Source organism: Squalius cephalus, assembly GCF_949319135.1.
Source record: "Squalius cephalus genome assembly, chromosome: 16".
Lineage (NCBI taxonomy): Eukaryota > Metazoa > Chordata > Actinopteri > Cypriniformes > Leuciscidae > Squalius > Squalius cephalus.
In genome coordinates, this window is record NC_137137.1 from 11,615,199 (window position 1) to 11,633,844 (window position 18,646).

An 18,646-nucleotide genomic window follows, 5' to 3' on the forward strand; every position below is an offset into this window, starting at 1 on the left:
AAAATATATAATCACTTCATTTAATACAATCCAAAAATCTTACATTCCTTTCTATGTAAAATGTTTTTAATTCTTTTTTTTCATAGTTTTGTTTATGCATGCCTTGTTCATAACCTAAGAGACAATTTCTGACAATTTTTCTTTTAAGACACTCCTCCTCAAGTGCACACATTATGCATCCATGTTTCAGCAATCTAGCAGAATGCACACTGATTCCAGTGGCATTATTTTAATCTTATCTTTATTTAACTGAGGAATAAATAGAATTGAATTAAATTGTAGAACACACTTTCTGATGTTATTACAAAGTTAAGGTGTTTATGTTTCATTCACAATAGCCCCACAAACTTGTGGAACCTGTGACGCCACAGACACAGGTTACATAAAAGTGAAGGAAAAGAGTACAACTTCTTTACTCTTGAAAACCAAGGTACTTTTATTTGAAATGCTACCAACTTGTCATCCACCAGTCTAACACAAATTCGTCATGGCATTGAGACTTAGGAACAGAGGGATGGTAAACAAACAAGTTTCTCTGGAATACACCCCTGATCATACATGACAGTCATACAAAACATCAGGCACCTGCTTTTGATAGAATTAGTGAGCTATGCACATAAAAAAATATACATGGAACTATTTGTCAAACATGTTTCACAGTACTGAAAAAGTTAACAGTTAAGCCTGTTGTAGTGTTCTCACATGTTGGTAATATCATACCAACACAATTTAAGGCATAATGGAATTTGGAGACAGACATATGGACTGTCAAAGCAACAACAGCATAGCTCTTGGCTACTTTTCAAATAATTGAGTGCAAGTTGTAAATTGTATTTTTAAGATGCAAACTAGATCTGAAAACTTGGAAATCACATGGCTGTCAGGAATGCTGGTGGGGTAGCCTAAAAGTAGTTTTCCACATCTCCCATTTCCACCACAACAGTCTTGAGCTGAGAGTAGTACTCAATCGTCACTTGCCCATTCTCCCTTCCAAACCCTAAAAGAAAAGGGGAAGGTAATAACATGTTAGATCTCTCTAGCATTTACAAAGTATACTTATTTGTACTGAAACACTTGGCCGAACAGATTTAGGTTTAAGTTTTTCCTGATAATCGTCTCGTGAAAGATAAGCTTAGAGTACCTGACATCTTGTAGCCTCCAAAAGGAACTTCTACAGGGCCAACATTGTAGTTGTTGATATAGCACGTTCCTGCCTGAATGTTTTCAGCAACTCTGTGGGCACGAGCTATATCCCTAAAAACAAAGCACATGAGAATGTTAAATCTATTATTTTGTTTACTGGGTTCATTTAGTCCAATTAATAAAAACAAATTATGAAAAAAAAATATGTTAAAATTCACAGAAATGTATTATATGAATTTTTTTTGTAGATAATAGATTCAGTTAAACAACTAAATCATAGCACTTCCCACAAAACAACATTGAAAATGAACATAATAAATAAACCATAAAAAAGTTAATCTCCTGGTTCAAGACTAGGTTTAAGGCCCATTCAAAGAATAACTATAAAGATAACAATAAATATCGTCCACACCAACGGACAATAATGTTTATTACTGCAGTTAAGTTGTCTGCCACTTTTAATGCTCAAGCTCTTTAAAGTTAGATTTTGATTGGTTCTCTTTTTTATCATTTTATCAACTGGCAAAAAAAATTCTGGAAGTGATTCAAATGATATTGTTCCTGTGGGTTGTTATTATAGTGGTGTGGACTTCCTTGTTCTCAGAATTAGAATGACTATTAAAACTGTATAGTTATTATAGTTATTGTTCTTGGTGTAAACGGGTCATTTCAAAGTGGGGACAGAAAATATAATTATCTTAGTAAAGTCCTCACCAAGATAATACGTGTGTGTGTGTGTGTGTGTGTGTGTGTGTGTGTGTGTGTGTGTGTGTGTGTGTGTGTGTGTGTGTGTGTGTGTGTGTGTGTGTGTGTGTGTGTGTGTGTGTGTGTGTGTGTGTGTGTGTGTGTGTGTGTGTGTGTGTGTGTGTGTGTGTGTGTGTGTGTGTGTGTGTGTGTGTCCAATCAATTCCAATGTGACGTTTAGTTAAACATTTTTATTTAAATGACATGTGTGTTAACTTTGGGAGACCCTATTTTTGAAACAATATATATTCTGTATGGAGTCACCTAGTGAAGACTCCAGACGCCAGGCCAAAGGTTGTGTTGTTGGCTCTTTGAAGAACCTCCTCCTCTGTGTCAAAAGGCAGAACAGACATCACAGGGCCAAAGATCTCCTCCTTTACACAGGTCATATCATCCCTGCAGTTATCTGTGTGTGTAGCACAGCAAAAGCACAAGTACAGGTAAAGAAAAAGGAGATCAGAATCAAGCTGATTATGAGATAAAAAGTTCAAACATTTGTTTAAGAAAATTGTAATATGAAGGTGATGATAATAATACGGCTTTCTCACCCAACACACATGGGGACACAAAGTATCCGTCTTTCAGTTTGGAATCACTGGGAACAAATCGTTCTCCTCCACATAAAACCTTCGCACCCTAAAACAAAAATGATCAAGTTTTACAACTACACGAATAATATTTTAAACAGTGAAAAGTTTAAATAAGCATGAGTGTCGTGTTTGTGATGTGGCCATTGCGTTCAAAAGTCAATTATGGAGGGCCGGGGTTTAAGCAGACTAAATGATTGGAGAAGTCATATGTCATCAAAGAAAAGTCTGTTGTGTTCACCGGAAGATCAAGTTTACATTTTGATTAAACAGTATGAGGTTAAAAAAAACATTACAAGTGAATTGTTCACACCTAAGATTTATCTATAATAATCTAAAACATGCATTAAAGGTGAAATACCATGAAAATCTGACTTTTTCCTTGTTTAAGTGCTATAATCAGGTCCCGGTGCATCTACCAACCCAGAAAACCTGAAAAGTGACAACCCAGTAACTTTGTTGTGGTAAGCCTTTGCCTTTCTCTGCAAGCATGTAAAAAAATAAGCCGATCAGATTTCGCTCCCTATTACGTTACCTACTATTAGATAATATTACCGTTACCTTAATCTGCACGTTTCTGTCGTTGGTTGCACTATTTAGAGTCCCAGCCTCAGATGAGACATGAGAGCAGTGGATTCACTTTATTTTTAACAGAAATCCCCCAGAAACAGATGAATCAATGTAACTCCACAACTACATAAATGTATCCACTAACTATTCAGAAATGTCCAGGTGCATCTAAAAGTTGCAACTTCTTCCTGAGTCTCTCTGTAAGGCTGCACTCCGCTACTGGTTATTTCTGAGATTTTGGATGAGTGAGATTATTTGTGTGTTTTGTTATTGAATCCGAAGCTTGTGTAAAGGATCGGCCGTCTTCTGAACAGGGGGCGGGGAGCTCATTTGCATTTAAAGGGATACACACAAAAACAGTGCGTTTTTGCTCACACCCAAAAAGGGGCAAATTTGACAAGCTATAATAAATGACCTGGGGGGGTATTTTGAGCTGAAATTTCACAGACACATTCTGGGGACACCATAGATTTATATGCCATGTCAGCATCCAAGGCTATTTTCATGGTAAAAAATGTACATAAACACAATTAAAAAGAAAATCCAAACAAAAAGAAAAATACAGCAGTTAAAATTACACAAGATGTTTTACATTTACATATGATAAAAACTTTTTCCAGGTAAAATCCAACTAAACAAGGCCTTAAGTGAGCTTTCATTTCATGCTCACTTTAAGTAGCTGTACTACAGTACCTGTTCTTTAGCTTGTTTGATGAAGCCCAGCACTTTTTCCATGTGGGGTTTACTGATCAAAGCCCCCATGCGTGTCCCGTCACACATGGGATCTCCAACAGATATAGCCTTGGTCCTCTTCACCACTTCCTCCAAGAACTGTGGCATGATCTCCCTCTGTACAAACACCCGTGTTCCATTGCAGCACACCTGGGAAAAATTCAACACATTTACAGTCCTGTCTTTAAAGAGAGCGGCCCTTCTGTTCTGTTCTAATAATGTTGGGCAACCAGTGGTACACAAATTGTTTTTTGCAGGTTTGGTTTATTTATAAAGAAGCTGTCTTCAAGAAATGTGTTCAAATTTACATGCAGTACCACACTAGTCCAGCAACACATTAGTGAAAACTGATGCTTTTGGGTTTGAGTCCCATCTGGGTCACATAAAAGCATCTGGGGAAGCCAGTGATGTGCAATGCACTCACTTTCATTAGCTATGTTTCCATCCAAAGTAATATTGCATAAAACGTTTGCAAATAAAGCACCGTTTCCATCCCATGTGTTCAAGTCAAGAGAACAAAATTGTTACTTCCTGAGAAATTGGCGCAAAATATATGCAAGTTTATTCAATGGGGGAAGCCACTGTGGCTCTTTTATGCTACATCATAAATGACGTGTGCCTCAGAGCGCGCGCAGATGATGCAGCATATTAGATAAATGCTGCGATTCGGATTCCTGGTGTTTGGAAACACAATTCTGGGAGGGAATTTAACCAAATAAATTGGCTTTGGCTCAGGCATTTTAGAATGACCAAACCATAATCTGAGTTGCTGTGCAATGAATTTGTGCCACTGGTTAGTCCAGTTATCCAATCATATCCTCTGTTAAGGCAAAGTCATGTGAATTAGTTGCATGTTAGCATTTCCATCCAGTGTTTTTTTTTTTTGAGACATCCCAAAATGTGCATAAAAATAGGTGGATGGAAACATAGTTAGTGACAACAAAAACAGACACCCTTTGAAAGTGCAAAAACAAATGTGCAAATGTCTGTGTTTATAGTAAAAAGTGTGTGGTTGACACAGAAATTATATTATTGTTTTTTACACACCTCTCCCTGGGTAAGGAAGTTAGCCATGAGGGCCCCTTTGATTGCATTTTCCAGCTCACAGTCTTTAAAGATGATCAGTGGTGACTTTCCTCCAAGCTCCAGAGTCACCTGCTTCACACCTTTGGCTGCCATTTCCATAACCTTTATAAGAAGGGCGCACCACATCAGAAATACATTTTAAATGTCAATGTCTATTGTTTTTATTGAAGAACATATAGTTCTGGAATACAGAACATAACTTCTGGAATCACAAAATTGTGATTAATTAATTATATATATATATATATATATATATATAATGAATTAAATGTTAATTAGCTAAATGTAAAAAAAAAAGCAGCTTTGTCAAAATTTTAACAGAACTACTGGAAAGAGTGAAGACTAGAAGAGTGAGGATGAGGACTTCAAAGGGAAACCAAAATGTTTATAATGACTGCTAACATAACCTTGCACTGATGTTACTGATTTTCTCCTGGTTTGTTTTGTTTACATGCTATACCTTCTTTCCGGTGGGAACACTGCCTGTGAAGGACACTTTAGCCACCATGGGATGGTGACACAGCAGCCCTCCAGTCTCGGCTCCTCCTTGTACCACGTTAAAGAGTCCATCTGGGACACCTGCCTCTTTATAGATCTCTGCCAACATGACTGCTGTGATTGGGGTCATGGGAGACGGTTTAAACACCATGGCATTGCCTAAGAGGGGAAGATAATCATATGTTTGCATATGAGACAGAAACAGACATGGGGGAGCAAGGAAATGATAGAGGACCAGCTTCATTAAGTAAACACAATCATGGGCACTGCATGTAAAAATATCCTGTCACAAATTACAGATATGTAAAGCAATATTCTCATACCGCAGGCCATAGCTGGGGCTGACTTCCAGGCAGCTATCTGGAATGGGTAGTTCCAAGCTCCAATGCCGACACACACTCCCAGTGGCTCCCTTCTGGTGTAGGCAAAAGATCCTCCTGGAAGCTGTATGTGCTGGCCTGAGTTTACAAAAAACATTCTTAGATATGACGTATAAAGCATTTCCATTTAGATTTTGAGAATATTTGTCATGTTTATCAACCAGTATCCAAACCTACCTGACAGTGTGGGGGCAATGCCAGCATAGTACTCAATACACTGCCAAGCAACGTCAATATCCACCTGAGCCTCAGTGATAGATTTGCCATTGTTGGCCACTTCTGCTCTCGCAATTTCATCTCTGCGCTCCTGCATGTGAGAACAGAAGTTCAGAAACAATTCTATGAAGCATTGTGAATGAGAATCAAATTAAACATGGAGGAATATAAAACTAGAAACAAGATATTTTGGGTTTATTGCAAAATATGCATATTTATATAAACGTTTAAGTAGTTTGAGAGTGTAGAGAGACTGACTTGATTAAATCAATTGTAGTTCTTCATAGGATTGGGTGGGCACAGTTCTTTCGGTGTGATTTACTTGTCGCGATACTCCGATTGGTGGAGTTTTCTCAGCAGAATCATGTAGCTCTACACTAGAAATTCCACTGTTGAATGTGATTATTTCAAAAAATAAGCTGAAATATAGCTGCAAGCAGCGATACGGGGCCAAGCCCCTGAAGCAGCTGCAACAGCAGTGCAGAGCAGGAAGAGCAAAATCAGCAGAAATTGAACATGCATGAAAAAACAACTAGTTCAGAAGTACAGGTGAAAATGAACTCAAAATGAACAGAAGTTCAGATGAGAATGAACACAGAATGAACAAAAACATACTTATTTCTAATCCAAGAGAAAGATTAGTACAATCCTTGAATAATAAAGGAATCGAAACGACACAATATTCCACACAATTTTTCTAAAGTCGTCCCACGCAGGACTCAAACCCACTATCTCTGGATGAGAAGCCTGTCATTTATCTCGTTGTGCCACTGCGAAGACGTGCATTCACCAAGATGCTGATGTTCCATAATTCAAGTGAGAATCAACTCAAAATTAATAATTATTATATGCGCCACGTCTTATTTATGGAGTTCCTTCTCAGACAGAAACCATGTCTGGAACTGAAGCATTTTTGCATCACTTCTGGCCACAGTACCTATTGCTGTCTGGGCATGTGCAACACAGGATTCAAACCCCTGACCTGAATGCTTCAGGGTTCATGGCACGTGGTTTAGCAGCTTGCACCACTCAGTTGATGCTGACTTACCAAACTGCCAAGGAGAGGCTTCAGTGTAAGAATTAGCACACAAAAGCATGTTAACCAGATTAGCATGTTAAGCTATCTTAATGCTTATGTAGCTTATGGTTTACCTGATAGCTGAAGAGCCACAATGCATTCGTAAAGTGTAGCATTTAATATCATGATATTATATTGTAATTAATGGCAATGTCCTTGTTTTGTTCTATTATAGTGCCACCAAGTGGTGCAGTTCCACCATTTTTTTTTTAATGTGTTCTCAGAGTGAGCCCATACATGCGTGTCAAATTTGGTGAAAATATCTCATTTTGTTTTAGAGTTATAGACATTTATATGTATGAGAGCATAAAAAAAATGACCCATGGACGACATTGATTGGATTTTTTTTGCCAGTTACTATCAAAATTTTGACATTTGGGCATTAATGACTGGCCAACGACCTGTTTCCAAACGTCCTGCGGTGGTTTCGTCTCGAACGGTCTAACGGTTTTGAAGATATTAGCAAATGTTTTTTAAGCGCTAAATCACAACGCTACACAACCGTAAGGCGAAACCTAGCATGTTTGGTATCGTTGGACTCTGCAAGGATTCAGGAATCTAAGGAGATCCCGTAAAAATAAGTCAACCACACCCAGAGTTATAAGCACTTGAAAATTTTATTTTACCACTAGGTGGCGCTGGTTCTAAACTTCTCAGGCTCCTTCAGTGCATCGTACTGATGACCCATACCGAGTTTCATAACGATACGTTCATGCGTTCATAAAATACAGGATTTTGGTACAAAATTCAAAATGGCTGATGCCTAAAATAGTCCATAAGGATATCAGACGACTCTGAATCTATCGAGACAACTTTTATGATTTGTGGACAAACCGTTCAGAAGTTATAGGCAAAATTAGCCATTTTTCGTATCTCCGGAACAGTAGGTGGCGCTTCGCCGAAACGCAGCATGTAGCCTCACGTCATGCTTGAGATGATATGTACCAAGTTTGGTCTGAATACGATAAAGCGTTGCAGAGATACAGCCTTACATCTGTTTTCGCAAGCACAACGTAAAATTAGTTTGCGCGGCAAAACCGAGAACGGTTTGACGAATCCACTTGAATTACATAACTTTTTGTCTACATGGTCTGAAGATGATTTGGTAAAATTTTTGTGAAAATCGGAGCAACCATCTAGGAGGAGTTTGAAAAAGTAGGTTTTTCAGAGAACTCAAAGATTTACATTTTGTTCAAAAGTTATTAGCATAAACATGAGTGAAACTTTGGACAGTTGGTGGTGCTAGAGGGATTGAGTTAGAGACTCCAAATTTGCTATGGTGACTATTCAGACTGTCCTCTATCAGTGTGCCAAATTTCATAACTTTCCCGATAGCCGTTCTATGGGCTGCCATAGACTTCCATACGGAAGAATAAGAAGAAGAACGCTAACAATTTCAAGAGGTGCCTATGCACTTTCAGTGCTTGGCCCCTAAATAATGCAGGCGGATGACTTCAAAAGCAATATACAAAAACATGTACCCTCTCGACAAAAGCATATACCCTCAATAAACACCCTCTGAGGTCTGTCTTAAAGGTGTATAATCTATCATCCCCTATGGAGAAAATGAATCAGATTTTTACTTCCAGAACCCGACTGTTGCACTCAATTGACGACTACACTGTTCATGAGAACATCTTTAGAAGCAGCATGTGTTTACCCTAATAATTCTGGCAGCCTCCAGCATGATCCGGGCCCTCTCCATTCCTGATAATTTACTCCATTTTAGGTATGCAGACTGAGCACTTTTTATGGCCTGATCTACCTCCTCCTCTCCACAGGGAATCATATCACACAGTACACGACCTGGGAACAGAACAGAGGGTGTCAGGGTGAAGTACAAGCATTGAACATGATAAAGTAAGGCTGTTTGTGAGCACATACTTTTGTTACATTAAATTAAAGGTGTTCAGGATTTTTATATTTAGACTTAACATACTAGTTTCAAAGTAATGTTTCTATAATTGTCTATTGAGATGTGAGCAGGATAGTTATAGTAAATCAATAACTCCATGCACAGCCTGTAAAACTATGGCATTGTGATTAAAGGCTCAGTGAGACCAACGTTTAAGTAGAGATTTGAGTAAATGGGGTGAAGTGATTAATAATCAGTAACTAAACCTGATGAAAAATAATTATTTAATGTTATCTAGTTAATATTTCACCTGCAACAACGTGCTGTTCACATCTTTATAAAAGTTCACAATAGCAATATAAATTGCTATTAAATGACCCAAGACTGGCAGATCAACATGCTACTGCTATTTCTTTTCCCTCCAATATGGAAGGATGAATTGTTGAGATTGTACAGTATTAAATTAAATTAAATGCGGAGTGTGTATGAAGAAATTAACCGACAAGATTATTGACCTGCAGTACACAGTTACAGGATGCATATGCAGCACAACAATCTGTGGATTCCCAGACACAATTATGATTTGGTAGTATGTACTACTCTTCTGCTTTTTTTATGATTATTCTTTTTTTATGTTATACTGACATCAACTGGCCTGCCCTGGATACATGAAGTTTGTTTACCAACTGCTCCTGCTTCACACTAAGGATATTTGTTTATTTTTTGTTTTGTCTTTTCATCTATGCTGTTAACTTGGGCTCCAGTGTCTCTAGTATGTATATTATGTTCATTGTTTTAATTAGCTAAGTCCTAGCCACATCATGTTTAAAGCATTATATAGTTGGTCAATTGCATGACATGCTGATCATATGATTTCAAACAGAAATGCACATGAGGGGGCGACCCGCTCCATAGTAGGATTAAAACATATATATATATATATATATACACATACACACACACACACACACACACACACACACACATAACCTAAAAGTAATTTAATATGGTTAATAAATCATACCAGTTGCAGGTTCGTATACTGGTTCCGAATTCTTTGTGTCCTTCGGCTTCACTCTCGCTCCTCCCCAGAAATTCAGCGGCTCCTTCACCACCAAAGTACCCGTGGAAACGTTCTTAAACTCGGGCAGCGACAGTAGCATTTGCTGAGCCATTCTGGTCTGGACGGGAACCTAAATACTCTATCAATGTCAATACTTGTTAGCAGTATATTTTGTTTCCAATCAATCATGAATCATTGGCTGCAGTATTTCAATATTAATAGGCAACGTGTACTACAGAAATTCGTGCAAAGTAAAAGTTTTATGCATGCACAGACTTCAAATAATAACATACTCTGTTACTAACATAACCTCGGGTCCCTGAGATAATGGGAATGAGTGCGTCGCTAGATGGAATGGGAAAACTCCTTTTTCTCAGATTACTGAAGATAATTACCCGGGAAATCCAGAGTTCTCACGAGAGCACAATTTGAATTTGCTCAGCGAGTTATTCTGGCATTGAGTAATGATGCTCATTAACTATGCCCTTGTAGCTGAGCTGCATCAATCACATCGGTGTATCTGATATAGGCGGGTCAGAGGCGAGCTAAACCGATGACGACAGCGCTAGTGACAGAACAATCACGTCAGTGATTGGTCGTAGTGTTATCTAATTGCGTGCAGTGAGACTTTCAAATGCATGCTTGGTACCGCCCCTCGAGTTGGGGGCGATTTTCACTAAATGCCAGACCCTTAATCTTTCAGATTTGGGTCTGGATTTCCAGGCTAGAAGATTATAGAGTAACACAGTGAAACGGCATGAGCCTATGGAGAGAAAGCCGCCGAAATGGGCAGGGCTATCTTTCTATACAAGCAGCATTCTGGCATAGGGAATAAGGTTAATTCGACAAACGCCGAGTTGTGGAGCTTGATAACATGGCCAGGGACACAGTACTTGTTCCCGTTATCTCAGGGAACCGAGGTTGCATTAGTAACCAAGTACGTTTCCCCTTTTTTTTTTTTAAATGGTTCACTCGTACTGCATTGCTAGACACAATGTCCAATGCTACTCAGTCCAATCGCTGGGCAGTGCTTAGAACTGCAGACAATTTTTCTGGGGCCCTGGCCAAGGGTGCTAGAATAAGGGCCCACGAGTACCAGGGTTAGGATAGGCATTATAATAGCCAAAAAACAAAGGACTAAATGTCGGAGTCGCATGGATGGCTCTAGCAGGTTGAGCTCACATAGAGGTCAAAGCCAAGCTTACACAGACAGGACCTTTGCTTGTAGAGCAGGGACATCCATGTTATAGAATCTGGTGAATGTGGATGGCGAGGATCAGCCAGCCGCCGCACAAACCATCCAGTGGGACAGTCTTTGCTTTGTGACCTGATGCCATTTGGTGCGGCTGCCAAAGCAAACGAAGAGCTGCTCTGACTGCCTGAATGGGGCAGAGCGCTCAATAAATACTCTTAAGGCCCGAACAGGGCAGAGTAGATGAGACTTCTGCTCGCCGTCAGATGGGGGATACAGAGAGCGTAATTACCTGTGCCCTGAACTGGGTTAAGAGCATCTTCGGCACATAGCGATGCCATGGTTCGAGGATGACCTTACAGTCGTTAGGCCCAAACTCAAGGCAAGAACCACTCACAGAGAGCGTTTCTAAGTCACCCACTCACTTGACCGATGCTAAGGCTAGCATGACAGCGGCCTTTAGAGAATGGGGCCATAATTCAGCCAGCTGGAGTGACTCGAAGGGATGGCCCTTGAGGGCCCTGAGGACCGTAGACAGGCCCCATGTATAAACTGTGAGGGTGTGGGGCGGGTTTAGCCTCGTAGACCCCTTCAGAAAATGAACAACCAAGGTTTTTCTTGTCTACGGACTGGCCGGCCACAGGAGTTTTTTCCAAATTGTTCCTTTCGCTTGAGAGAGGAGGTCCTTCCTCAGGGGAATTAGCCACTATTACTCAATGTGACCTTATGCGCCAGAGAAACAAGGGTGCAGCCATCTTTAGAATATTGTCTTTGAACTTCCGTTTTTGCAGTCGCTCTGTATATCTCTATGGCGTTACTGTCCATGAGTCATTATCTTTTGAAGTGGATTTACTTAATGTAAAAGTTAACGAAAGTTATCACGAGGATTTTAATGTTTAAAGCAGATGTCTTAACAAACGTCAGTAGAACGGGAAGATTTTAAAACGAGCCATTCATTTATAAACATGCAAGATATCGCTGTGAAAATATAGACTGGAAGACAAAAGACAACGAGCGCAGCGCTGAAAAGGGGCAGGGCTACATAAGCCTCCTTGTCATTTCTGACTTATATCAGAGCCCGTCTACGGAGAGCCTACGCACTCCCTATTAAGTCCTATTGTACCGAATTTTAGTTGTAGTTCCATCAGAGTTCCACTGGGGGCGATCGCCCATGAGTGCAAAATGAATGGGAGTCTATGGAGGTAGACGGCTAAATTTGTCTCTTTCACCCGACTGTCGTTGAGAAATCTCCGATTCGATTGTAGGTTTTGCAAGTTCAACATGGGTTATAGGTCGAAAATTTAATGAACGAGTACTTATGTCCTTTCGATTTCTTACAGGTAGAGTTTTGTTGTTGCCCATAACACGCTAGCATTCTGCTAATGAACGCTGATTGGTCAGTGAAGGACTGATTACGACCAGAGATACCGCTTGATGGCATCCTGGCATCCGAAGCGGGACCAGAAACAAACAAAACAAAAACTTGTCTAGCACGTGTATTTACCTTTGTCAGCTGTATTGTCGATGCCTCGAGAGAAAAGAAAGTGCAGAGCGCGAAAGCACCAAAGCGACTGAAGGATTGCCGTAAAGCAGTAGCCTATCTCTGGTCATACGACGTGTATGACGTCATTGACAATTTAAAAGACTTTTTAAAGCAAATAAGTGACTCTAAAAAATCTAACACCCATCAATGTATAATTTGCATCTCCTTTCGAATACAATATTCAAATTACTAGACAAAAAATTATATTTTTTGCATAGACCTCCATTCATTCTGCACTCGCCTGCGAGCGCCCCCGCATGGACAGAGACGTGTTACTGCAGCCAGTCCAGAAACCGGAAGTAACCAGAGTGCCAATTCTCTTCCTATTAGATATTCTCTGCTTATATTCTTTGAAAACAAATGCACATAACCAGAGGGAGAAGATGGGAGGGGGGAGAGTCGCCAACGAGTTTTGATGACAGTGTTGTCAAATATCTATTCCGAAGCTTTAGGGGGAGCTCTAGAGAAACCCGCGAGCAAAAAGCGAGAAAACAGCGAAGAAATTCTTGCCAAAACTGCATAGCTTTAAAATCTGCTATGAGACAGGGTGTACAGCAAACAATCCAAAAAACCAGAACTACTTTTTTATAAGCTGTCGACCCCAAAAAACGAGCATTTAAGGACACAAAAGTGAATAAGACCTAAAGCATCAGCTGGAAGAATGGGTAAATTGTGGGATCCTTACACTCAGTAAGCACTAAAAATACACTACGTGTGCAGTAAACATTTTTTCACTGGTAAATCAAATATCATATCCAAATGTCGTTTATATATAATATTTCTATAAGCTAATATCCTGTCGCCGATTACGTTCCCCTCCAGTGGGCGTAGTTCTCAGAGTAATATGCTCTGGATATAGAGAGCCTAAGTCCCGCCCCTCCGCTTCCGGCTCATGGGACCTTATTTCGGAAAAAATATGTATGGAAGTCAATGGCGAGAGATAACTTATCTTTTTATTCCGTCTGAACTGTGCCCTGAATTACACATATGATGTTTGTCAATTTAAAAGGTAATTATGAAAGTCAAGAAAGTCGCAGTTTGTCATAAAACAGAAGAGTAACGTTTAGTTTTATGTGAAAATCGCTCAATGAACTACATCTCTCGTCTCTCACTATGTACGTCACAAGATAGATTCTGGCTCAAAACACTCAGGCATGACGGCGTTACGTTACGATTATAATTTAAGACTATAGAAAAAATGACAGACGTTAGCTTCAGTAAAGTTAGCTTCATTCATTGAGAGAAAAGGTATGACGTCGCACGTGCGCCTTCTGGGTTTGTAGTCTTTGTAATTACGTATTTTCACAGTCTTATACCTCAGCAGTTTTACATCAAGCTGCGACTTTCTTGACTTTAAAATGTATCTTTTAAATTGACAAACATCATATGTGTAAATCAGGGCACAATTCAAACGAGATCAAAATATTTGTTGTCTCTCGCCATTGACTACCATACAATATTTTTCCGAAATAAGGTCCCATGGTGGTCGACCGGAAGGGGAGGGACTTAGGCTCTCTATAGAGCTGGTAAGTCCCGCCCCTTCCGTAAAACCCCGCTGGACCTCAAAGTTTAAAAACCGTCAATGCAAGTGAATGGGAGAAAATAATTATTTTCTGGTCCCCTTTGAATTGTGCCATGAATGTGAACATATGTTGTCTGTGAATTTTTTATATAACTTTTCATGTTACGAGTTTGACAGTATATGGTATGATTCTTCGGCTAGCAGTTGTGGAAAAGACATAACGAGAAAGACTACATGTCGCCTATGTGACGTCACCCCATAAAGTTGACTTACCCGTGGTTTTCACTAACTTCAACGATTTTGTCCTCCCTGAAAGAAGGCGGTGAAGTGCACCAAAGACACAGCCATGTTTAGCGGGATCCGTGAGCTAGTCCGTGTGCGAGTGGTGTTGACGTTTCAAACGCGTCGAGAGTTGTAGTCCACAAAGTGCTCTCACACAAAGTCTAACCGTATCAAACTTCTACCCGCTAAATTGTATCATTCTTTACACGAAAAGTTATATAAAGAATGCTACAATTTAGCGGGTAGAAGTTTGATACGGTTAGACTTTGTGTGAGAGCACTTTGTGGACTAAACTCTTCGCTGCTTTCGACGCGTTTGAAACGTCACCACCACTCGCACACGGACACTAGCTCACGGATCCCGCTAAACATGGCTGTGTCTTTGGTGCACTTCACCGCCTTATTTCAGGGAGAGGACAAAATCGTTGAGGTTGGCGAAAACCACGGGTAAGTCAACTTTATGGGGTGACGTCACATAGGCGACATGTAGTCTTTCTCGTTATGTCTTTTCCACAACTGCTAGCCGAAGAATCATACCATATAGGCTACTGTCAAACTTGTAACATGAAAAATTATATAAAAAATGCACAGACAACATATGTTCACATTCATGGCCAAATTCAAACGGGACCAGAAAATAATTATTTTCTCCCATTCACTTGCATTGACGATTTTTCAACCTAGAGGTCCAGCGGGGTTTTACGGAAGGGGCGGGCGGGACTTACCAGCTCTATAGGCTAGTCTCCAACATTGATGAAGAGAAAAATGGCAGAAATAAAAGTTTTATTTATTTATTTTTAATTTTTTTATATTAACATTTTGCCAGTAACATTTGACATTTGAAAACATAGTATTATATTCCAACGAAAGTTAGCCTTTAGCAATGATTAAAGGGGTGGTTCAGGATTTTCGACATCGGACCTCATTTTCAAGTGAGCCTGGTTGTTATTCATCAGTGGAGACAGTTTTCAAAAATATTCATCCAGTCCTTACTTTTGGATAACGTTAGTTCGCCTATGCTAGGCTAGCGCGAGTCAACGGTGCACGTTAGCCTGCCATTAAAAACAGTTTTACCCACTCCACAGTACACCAAAAGCAAATAAATTATAACGCCAGACTATCAATGTAAATGTCTATTGAGAGAATAATGTTAGAAATCAAAGTAGCAGTACTCTTGTAGCTCAATTATCTGCGGCAGGTAATACTTTTTTTTTTTTTTAGGTAATTTTTTTTTTTTAGTTTTTTTTTTAAAGTTTTTTTTATTTTTATTGAACACCAAGAACATAACAAAAACAGAATACACAACTACAATGGCATTGAGAAATGCAGATAAATGAGTATTACGCAAGGCACATGTTAGTCAAATAAATGGATAATGACAAAGAAATTTACATATATTGAAAAAAAAAAAAATACACAAGAAGGGGTCTCTTCATTCCTCATCTAAGAGATCAAGGTCTCTTATTATTCTAGCCAATTTCTGGGCCTTTTTACTTTTCATACATTGTAACGATGGAAAGAAATTGCAGAAAAAGTCTCTTTTAAATACAGAAAAATAAGGTTTCGTCTTCATACATTTAGATCTATGAATGAAAAATTTGCCCAGAATCAACATTACATTAATAAAAAATTCATTTCTTTTCTCATCCAACAGCATTCCAAACATAATATGCTTTCTAGCAAAAGTTGAAGCGAATGAATCTTTGTCTCCAACCAATAAGACATATTTTCCCAAAAAGTATTTGAAAAAACACAAGAGAAAAAAAGATGATCAGTTGTCTCTATGTCAACTTGACAAAAAGTACAGGCATTTTCTTCAAAATTAAACCGTTGTCTTAAAAATTCACTTGACGGGTATATCCCATTGAATATTTTAAAATGGGTTTCCTTAGCTTTAGGAGCCACAGGAAAGCTAATATACTGTGTTCGCAATTTTTTAACAAATGGTTTATCATAAGCTTGCAAAACACAGTTATTATACCGACATGTCGGATATACTATAGAATTGAAACAAGAGCGAATAAGTTTGTTGGGAAGCATTGCCCTGAGATCATTACCATTGAAGAGAAGGGATGGGAGTTCACAAGATCCATCTGGCATGTTGACAGAAGCGTTTTGTACTAAATTTATAAAACTTTTTGGAATGGCTTTTAAGACACGCTCAAATTGTTTGCGTTCACATTGTAAATTATATTTAGTACAAAAGTCTCTAAAAGTTAACAGTCTCCCTTCTTCATCCAATAAATGTAGAACTGACCAAATACCTTTTTCAAGCCAATCAAGAATACATAGAGACTTGTATTATACAATAAATCTATTGTTCCATATAGGGATTCTATGTGGAGAAAAGTTGTGGTTATATAATAACTTCCAATATAACAAAATCTGCTGGTGAAAGGAGGATAATTTGATTGGCAGTCTGGAAACAGTAAAATCACACCTCAGTAGAAAATCAATTCCACCCAAATTTCTAAATATACCTCTAAGAATGCAAAACCAGAAACTAGTTTCATTTGTTATAAAAATTTTAAGCCATTTGACCTTCAACATACCATTTATACAATAGAAGTCAAAGGCTTGTAATCCACCATTTTCATAATCTTGTATAAGATTTGCCCTCTTTATAGTGCACACGTTTTCTCCATATATAATTGAAATTAATTTGATTAATGGTTTTAATAGCTCTATTAGAAATGGAGAGACAAGATGCAGGATAGATACACCTAGAGAGACTTTCCATTTTAGTTAAACAAATTCTACCAAAGATAGACAAATCCCTTTGCATCCATACATCAAGCCTGCCTTTGCATTCATTCCATCTATTCCAGACATTTTGCTTTTCCATCATGACCTCATCCTTTGAAATGTTTATGCCTAAATATCTGACATTCGACTTGACTGGAATATTATATGCAGTTTTAAGAGGGCAATCATGTATGGTAATAATTTCACATTTGCTGATATTGAGCTTTAAACCTGAGAATTTAGAAAAATAATTAACTATCTCAATTACTTTAGGAACCTGGTCAAGACCTTTTAAAAAATAATGTTGTATCGTCAGCCAATTGACTAAGTATAATTTCCTGTCCAAACACATTTCATTTTTTAATATTTGAGTTTTTAATTAGGAGAGCCAACATCTCTGGGCAGGTTGTTATTTGGACCGGCTCTCTCGGTTTCCTAGGTAACCAAATATAACTCCGCCGCTGCTGTAGACTGCTTATAAATACAGGGAATAAATTATAACTAATGCAATGTGATGAAATTTGATTTCTAACATTATTCTCTCAACAGACATTTACATCGATAGTCTGGCGTTATAATTTATTTGCTTTTGGTGTGGAGTGAGGGAGGCGAACTATCCAAAAGTAAGGACTGGATGATTTTTTTTGAAAACTGTCTCCACTGATCAATAACAACCAGGCTCACTTGAAAATGAGATCCGATGTCGAAAATCCTGAACCACCCCTTTAAGAACAAACAATCTGTTACGAGGGATTTAGAATCAGAATAAAAAAAAATGTAATACAATACAATAACAATATCAAAGATTAAATAATAATAATACATAGACAAAAAATAAGTAAATAAATATACTTTTTAGAAATAAATGTTGTTGTTGATGTATGTGCGTGAAGGTGAAGACAAGACACTCTTCTTCGCGCAAGTGACTCGAAAAACAAGAAACATCCCCCGAGTAAACTAAAGCAAGTCACCCGATGGGAATATTCCCTTCGCTTTTGGTGTGCATACACCATTCATAATATTATATAATATTCAGTAATCGGCGGAAAATGAGTTTTCCCATTATCTAGCTCGGCTGATCCACACCACTGCCAGTTTCATAACAATGCAGCACCAACGCATCTAGTTCATGCATTAATTCTACAAAAACAACGTTTTAAAAGAACTGCATACGACGCACTAAAAAGTCTTTCCAATGTCAAGTTCCTTACCTTTTCAAAAACAAACCGTTTACTGCACAAGAGACAAGTAGATCGTTCGCCTTCTATGGTTGTGTGGCGAAAAGAAGGTGGGGCAATTGTTTTCGACTTTAAATATGGTTGCTCAAACTGGCCCCGTGGTTTGGTTGCATAAATGGGGGGTGGGATATAATATAAGCACCGCCTTTGGACCACATTTTTATGGTTACTTT

The 18,646-nt window shown here is 38.7% G+C and overlaps 1 protein-coding gene across 2 annotated transcripts; it reads right to left on the reverse strand.

The window, feature by feature from the left end:
- Nucleotides 1-408: 408 nt before the first annotated feature.
- On the reverse strand, nt 409-18,560 carry aldh9a1a.1 (aldehyde dehydrogenase 9 family, member A1a, tandem duplicate 1). 2 transcript variants are annotated; one of them, XM_079897021.1, is made up of 12 exons: nt 18,447-18,560; nt 9,914-10,091; nt 8,695-8,840; nt 5,918-6,047; nt 5,684-5,818; nt 5,323-5,519; nt 4,824-4,964; nt 3,738-3,926; nt 2,436-2,523; nt 2,152-2,293; nt 1,142-1,254; nt 409-997 (listed from the first exon to the last, which is right to left on the reverse strand). In XM_079897021.1, exons 2-12 carry the CDS (start codon nt 10,062-10,064, stop codon nt 903-905), a joined length of 1,527 nt encoding a protein of 508 aa, XP_079753147.1. In that variant the 5' UTR covers nt 10,065-10,091; nt 18,447-18,560; the 3' UTR covers nt 409-902. The 2 variants fall into 2 exon arrangements, with proteins under 2 accessions (XP_079753147.1, XP_079753148.1); XM_079897022.1 differs by having other exon boundaries at nt 9,914-10,082; nt 18,447-18,547.
- Between the last annotated feature and the right edge of the window lie 86 nt (nt 18,561-18,646).

Coding starts and splice junctions, on each gene's coding strand:
- aldh9a1a.1 (XM_079897021.1), bottom strand. CDS start 10,064: ATGGCTCAGCAAATGCTACTGTCGCTGCCCGAGTTTAAGAACGTTTCC. Junction 5,819..5,917: donor CATTGCCCCCACACTGTCAG/GTAGGTTTGGAT, acceptor TTGTAAACTCAG/GCCAGCACATACAGCTTCCA. Junction 5,520..5,683: donor AGCCCCAGCTATGGCCTGCG/GTATGAGAATAT, acceptor TTCCCCTCTTAG/GCAATGCCATGGTGTTTAAA.